Source organism: Astyanax mexicanus, chromosome 8, assembly GCF_023375975.1.
Source record: "Astyanax mexicanus isolate ESR-SI-001 chromosome 8, AstMex3_surface, whole genome shotgun sequence".
NCBI lineage: Eukaryota > Metazoa > Chordata > Actinopteri > Characiformes > Acestrorhamphidae > Astyanax > Astyanax mexicanus.
This window is the reverse complement of record NC_064415.1, coordinates 28,251,333-28,258,508: the sequence shown is the minus strand read 5'-3', so window position 1 is coordinate 28,258,508 and position 7,176 is coordinate 28,251,333. Positions and strand designations below refer to the sequence as shown.

The window sequence follows — 7,176 nt, the reverse complement described above, 5'->3', positions numbered from 1 at the left end:
AACACATCTTTATGTCCTAAGTTGTTTATTTTGTCATCCACGTGACAAGCCAGGAACAGTTCTGCGAGGCTTATAAATATGTTATTCATTAGCTTTCTGAAAGTGAGGGAGTAGATAGCTTGAGACGTGTAAAAGCACAAGGCTAGAGTAAGCAGTGAGGGAGCAATCTGAGGACAATCCAAGAGGCTGATACAGGAAATGGAGCTGTAGAAAAGTAAGCAGTGCCAAATGGATTTTGCCAGAGGAACAAACACCTCCACCATGGCCTCTCAGCTCCAGATTTTCTAAAGCACTTTGGGGATTTTGCTTCTTCATTTAGTTTTGATTGGTAGGGGTGAATCAGTGAATCAGCAGATGATCTTTTGGCACGCACTAACTGAACATGCATATTTCTTTACAGAGACATTCAAGCCAGTAGCTGCAAAACCAGATCCTACCATCTTGGCTCAGAGGAAGGTCTATGTTCAGTGGAGAAAAGGCCCAAAACTACATTTTGTGGTTGGCGGATATGCCTACTTGTTTCCATGGACATCTGTTGTGATCCGCTGCCCGACCCGTCACTTTCGCAAGGGTCTCATTCACTGGCTAAAGGACGGAAAGCCGTTGGCTCTTCTGCCTCATGTTTCTCTATCTCACATGGGTTACATCAAGATCCAGCAGGTGCGTGCCTCAGACGTTGGGATGTATACATGTGTTGCTGGCCAGGCGCAGGAAAACTTCATCCTGAAGCTTATTGGCAGCAAACAGAAGGTGTCAGTTCCAGAAGCTGACTTCTGGATCAGCGAAGGTGTTAACAGCTCACCAAAGACTCATCAAATGTCATCCATATCCGAGGAAACAGCCAAAGAGGTGCTGTCTCTCAATCGCTACGATGCTGTGGTCCAGCACTTGCTTGACATAAAGGCTTTACCCCAAGAGGGCCACGTCTCTAAGGAACTACTGGATTCTGCTGAGAAGAACGGATCTATTCTGGAAGACGATACGCTGTCAGATCCCCAGAGCCCACAGGTGCTGGTGGCAGACATGCCAAAACTTGACGAGGTCACTCGAAATTTGTCTGGTGGTCTCCAGGGCCCACAGAGAGATGAGCTTATTTCACAGCTTTTGGAGGAACTATCCAAGAGCATTGGGGAAAATAATGAATCCACCCTGGAACCCAACGATAGACAAGAATTCTCCACTCATTCCAGTAGATACTGGCGTGGTAATCTCAGAAGGCCTGTCATCCTGCAGAAACCTTCGAGAGGCTACAAGTTCCCCAATGAAATAGTGGCCCATGTGGGGAATCATGTTTTGGTCCCAAGACAGGTAATCCGGGTGGAACTTAAATGCCAAGCACAAGGAAACCCACAACCGGTTGTCATTTGGAAAAAGGATGGAGTGGAGTTAACCAATAGCAGCAGGTAAGAGTGGACTTTTTGTCCTGTTTGGCTACAAAAGTTGCACATTCACAGTTAGTCAGTAAATGCATTGTAAGGCATGCTAAGCGTTTGTGTTTCTTTCAGTAGTTTTGTGTTCTGTGTCGTGGCAGAGTAGGCCTAATGCCAGATGGCTCCCTGCTCATTGAAGCTCCGCAGGAGACAGACTCTGGACTCTACACATGCAAAGCCACAAATCACCTGGGCTTCACTTCACTGTCATCTCAAGTGCAAATAACAGGTGAAATTGATCTCACTCACTAGACCTGTCAACACTCTGAAACTTCAGTTCAGTGTATTTTGGCCTAGGCGTGACTGGCATGAGGGACTGGTTTGAATAAATCAGCTTGAGAACTGATATTTAAGTGCAAGTAGTGTAAGCAGGGCATAAGCTTTGCTTCACACTTTATTAGCTGCAATCTCTGTGATACTGAAAAGGCAGATATATTTCATCTGATGTCAGTCAATAAATCTCTTTAATCAGTAGTTTAGCCAACTTTTCATGAATAACAAGGACACTCTTATTCAGTCATTCTAAGTATATACTTTAGTTCCTCACTCTTAATTCTGAAGTATTAAGGTTAACAATAAAACAATATAGCTTTAAACGAGATTAATTGGTCAGTGTTTTTTAAAAGCCACATTAAGCTTTATTAGATAAAACTTGCTAATGCTTCATTAGCTGTCTATGCTATATCTGCTGTGTCTGATACTCACTATACTGGGCTTTTAAGAGGGGTCTCCGGTTAATTTGAGTCATAAAAGCTAAAACATTCAGCACACAGAGCAGACTACTACACTGGCTTTAGTGGGTTTCTACGGCCATGAGTGAGGTCCATATTTCCATGTATTTCCATTGCCTCACTTTGTTTTTTTCTCTGGCAAAGACAGATATATGGAGATGAATGGTTGGTGTTATAGTAGAAAAGCACACAAATCACCTACCACTGTATGTTGTATCTCTGAAATTGTATATAAATAACAATGTAAGTTAAGGCCAGTGTCAATTTCTTCATTGATTCTATGCTGTATCCTACACGTACCCTATGCATTTCTGCATACCATGTAGAATGCAACTGAAGGTATTAAGTTGAAAAAAAGTTTGTCCTGCGCAGCTCAAAACTACTTATTCTCTTTATTAATCATTGGTGTGTTTTGGGCATAACATGAAATAAAGCAATTAGTGTGTCACTTGCCATTCCCTTTAAGAGCCAAGTGCGCTCAGGCTTTGGCAGATTGGTATCTTAACAGTGCAGCGCTTCTGAGCTGAGTAAACTGACCTGCTTATTCACGTTATGCAGATGCGCAAGCAGGTAATTAACATGATCAGTAATGCTATTTTATTTTGCATTCTGTTTATTGTTGATGTAAAAGTTGGAGTGTACAAGCACTAAGCGCACACTGCATGCGTGGCGCACCTACATTGCCAAGATACGAATGAATGTCTGAATGTTGTCAGGGTTTTAATCAAACAGTGGTGCACCTGTGTTTTCTGCCGCCATGATAGAAACACGCCAGAAATGTATCTGAACACACCTCACTTCCAGACCACCACGCCCATCAGTGTAGATTTATTCCTAAACTCCGACGCTATTTTAACAGTGGGTGAAAATAGACTGTTGGCAATGTGTAAGATAGCAATGGGCATCGCAACGTGCCTTGAGTAAGGTTGTAAGAAAAGTCCCAAGTTTTTTACGGCAATAAAAACAATCAAAATGAGTACAATCCATTTTTTATGATGATGTATCTGGTCATGTCCTGATATGTTTTATTCTGTATGGAAAAGATCATCATTTTTTTTTTTTTTTTCTAAAAAGTATAGAAAATTTGTATATGATTTTTTGTGAGGACTGTTAAAGGGGACTTTGGAATTGTATGAAGTATATTTTAGAAGCAACAAATATTTATAGTGTTTTTGTAGTTTATTGAGTGCATCACTTTTTTAACATCAATTTCTGTATTTGTGTGTATAACAGAAAGTGGCTGTGTAAATGGAGCTGATGAAAATAACACCTCCTCATGCACAGACAGCTTGCAGCTGCCGTACTCCTGCCATGGGCAACACTGCCGCCACAGGTACAAATGCGGTACTGCATGATGTTGTGGCTTAAATGTAAAGATTGGACTGTTGTTTCACTTCCTATTTCCTATTAAATACAAAACCACAACAGAGATTCAAAACAGAGAACATGATGATGTTTTTATTAAATAGAAAACCGCTACCATCTTGTTGGTTTTTGTTTAGCAGGTGTAGCCTGTGTTCTTTTTGTGAGTGTCTGAGAGGATTAAATAAAGGGAAGTGATTTTGTAGAGTTAAGACATAGATTTTAGATTTACTGAGCTTTTCCACTGTTCCTCTGATGAGCTTCCTGTGTAGTCAGACCAGCAATTTCTTCCTACTGCAGGAACCATATAGCCAGTTCTCCTTCATCTATGACACATGTGTGTGTGTGTGTGTGTGTGTGTGTGAGTGTTCACATTAAAGTAAAATTCCATACAGTAATGGTATGTGTTCAGTAGTTTAAGCACTTTGTATTTAAAGCATCAGTCCTTAAGATTTTTCTTTTGAGTTGAAAGCAATAGTAGGTAGGTTTGTTCAATGCTTTCTACAGCATTTCATAAATGAACAAAATGAACAAAACAGTATACTCAAAAACAGAATTTCACATATAGTTTATTTTCATTAACCTGAATTAAACATACTCTTCCATATGCTCTGTGCAATTACACTTTCTCACCAAATCCCTGTCAGTTTAAGACATCTAATTTTTCTCTCAGTTTTAAAGGTGTCATATATATTTGCCTGACTGTCCTCTTTTCTTCATTCTTCTTTTATGGAATCAGATGGCAGGTGTCCTCCTGGTCCTCCTGCTCTGCTGACTGTGGTGGTGGGCTACAGACCCGCAGTGTGACATGTTTAGGTGTTGCAGAAGGAGCGGAGACATGTATGGGTGCTGGTAGGAGACCAGTGGACAGCAGGGCTTGTAACATTCAACCCTGCGTTGCCTGGATAACAAGAGCATGGGGTCCTGTGAGTATGACGCAAAGCCAGTGAGCGCTGGTTGCATGATTCATGATGAATAAGAAGCACACTCTCTTCCACTCTCTGCAGAAACAAATGACTTAATATCTGGTTTCCCTGGTTGACGTGTTAAACAATATAGACATGCTTCTACAACAAGGCTGAGAAAACTCTCAAACTTAAAGGAGCACAGATGCATTTCTAAATTAAAGAATTCACACTCGTTTTTTTTTTTAAAAAGAGGTTTAAATTTCTAGTTTACAGACTTCCCTACTTACTTGTTAATCAGATTAATAGTTTGTGCAAAAGACTTTTAAAATGTAAAATTATTTCTAGTCTGCTTTACTATACTTTTTAATGGAAGTTTCCCACACAGGGATTAAGAAGCCTAGTCTTGGACTACACTACTGTTGAAAGGAAAATACAGTCTACGGCTTGTTGTAATCCCAGTCAAAAAGTATACAGAGTACCTAATATTACTAATAATAACAACAACAATAAAAAGAAGAATACCTGGGCTCCGATTGGTCCAGCAGACTAAGGTGCTGCCATTACAGTCAGGAGATCGCTGGTTCGAATCCCAATCATGCTGCTTATCGTCAGCAGCCGGAGTCCGAGAGAGCACAATTGGCCATGCTTTCTCTGGGTGGGTAGATGGCGCTGTCACCCCACATCGCTTACAAGGAGATATTGGTCAGCATGAGGCGTCTGTAAGCTTATGTATAAGAACAAAGTCGCTGTGCTTTCCTCCGAATGCACTGGCTACTCTGTAAGATGTGTTGGATTCATCCTCCTGGTGTTGGGGCATTATTAGTGATAGGGGAGTGCAGCTGAGTGGTGACATAATCAGTATAGCTAAATTGTGAATTGTGGTATTAAAAGAAAAAAATGCCTGACTTATAACAACATTATTATATAATAATTGTAGACATTTGATCGAAAGAAAAATCTTCCCCAGAGCTGGAGGTAGAAACTTAGGAATAGCCAAGACTCACGTGGGGATGCCTTCCTCCTTTGATCAAAACCACTTAGATATGACTATGGTATGACTTCATTTTAACACCAACTACCATGGACCAAAGTCTATTATATATCAGTCTCATCATGTATAAAGAGAAATCAGTCTAATCATATATCACGTGTTGTTATATCAGAGTGACACAAATCTGTAGTTTGAAGGTGTGAAGGGTAGTGTAGTGTAAAATGTAAGCAGAGAGTAGGCACCTTTTCTAAAACAGGTAGCAGGAGAACCCCACGATCAGTCTAATGAAACAACATTATCTCACTGAGGAAGCAGATATAAAACTGGAACTTCTTAAAAAAACTCTCAAAAATTCTTGCGAAAAAGGAAGGAACCAGAAAATTCCCCTACATGTTCTCTTTCGGATGAAAAAGGAAGCAATAAATAGATTAATTAAAATGTAAGTTAAATTCCAGTTTTATCACTGAAATGTGATCTATGAATCTGTATTGATATTAAAAATGTGCATATGGTCCAGTGGTCTAAAGCCTGCCAATTTGAGCGAGAGCGCAGTTTCAAACCCCCGCTCATGCAGCTTTGCCATCAAGCTGCCAGCACTCAGAGGGAGCAAAATTGACTCCCTTTGGGTGGGTAGATGGCGCTCCCTTCCCACATCACTCCTAGGGTGATGTCCACAGCACAGGGCATCTGTGAACTGATGTATCAGAAACGAGCCTCCAAGTGCGCTGGCTACTCGGCAATGTTGCATCAGCAGCAGCTCGAAAAAAGCAGTGGCTGACTTCACATGTATCGGAGGAGGCATGTGCTAGTCCTCACCCTCCTGGTGTTGGGGCATTACTAGTGATAGGAGGAGTCCTAACGAGTGGGTTGGGTAATTGGCTGTGTAAATTGGGGAGAAAATGGGAAAGATTAGAAATAAAATAATAATAATAATAAAAATTAAAAATGTTTTTGTGCTTTTTTTAGTGTAATGGACAGTGTGTTGGACCACAGCTTGCCCTCCAGCACAGACACGTGTTCTGCCAGGACAAAAACAGCACCAGACTGCAGCATCGGATGTGCAGCAGTCAGCCAAGGCAAGTTCACCACCAAAACATATTTTCAGAAATTCCAGCGTTTATACACAGTCCAGTAGGAACGTGATGACAACATCTTCAGTTATTGTCCATCTTATCAGCTTCACTTACAATGAAGAAGCATGACTGACTAGACAATCACCAAGCACGCAAATAATAGCAGTTCTGTGATGGATCTGTGGGGTCCTGACTATTAAAGAACAGGGTAAAAGGAGGATAAAAAATTATGCAGGTAAACAGAAGGACTACAGCCTGTAATTATAAAACTACAATGCGTTCCTATATATGAACAGTGAAGCTTATAAAAATAGAGTGTAGAAGGAGTTGACTGGAGTGACTGGACTAGGTGTAATAGGCGTGTAACAAAGCATCATAGCAGGATGCTTCACAATGGAAAATTTTGACAAGTGCATTGTGGCAACATGCAATTCTATGTTCTGTATATGAAATTTTATGCAGTTGCATTGTTTGAACACCAAAGGTCACAAACCCAGTATTGCAAGCCAAAGAACCAGTGGGCGTAAGCAAAGTACAGAGGATATGACTAAAGCCAATCACACAAGCACTTTTTTTATCTGCTACTGGGGGATAAACATGGTTGATGCACAAGTTTTTGCTCTCCAGTCTTTGACCTCACAAGCCAAAAGGAACGACAAAGTTAAAATAATGTAGTGGAGT

General features: G+C 40.8%; 1 protein-coding gene across 1 annotated transcript in view; it reads left to right on the top strand.

The window, feature by feature from the left end:
- Positions 1-1,318: 1,318 nt before the first annotated feature.
- LOC125803894 (ADAMTS-like protein 1) overlaps positions 1,319-7,176 on the top strand; it is an 11,422-nt gene continuing 5,564 nt past the window's right edge. The window contains exons 1-5 of the mRNA XM_049482487.1: positions 1,319-1,403; positions 1,537-1,659; positions 3,395-3,494; positions 4,263-4,449; positions 6,389-6,498. Of these exons, the coding sequence (XP_049338444.1) occupies positions 1,542-1,659; positions 3,395-3,494; positions 4,263-4,449; positions 6,389-6,498 (515 nt within the window). The 5' untranslated portion in view covers positions 1,319-1,403; positions 1,537-1,541. The remainder of the gene's footprint in view (positions 1,404-1,536; positions 1,660-3,394; positions 3,495-4,262; positions 4,450-6,388; positions 6,499-7,176) is intronic.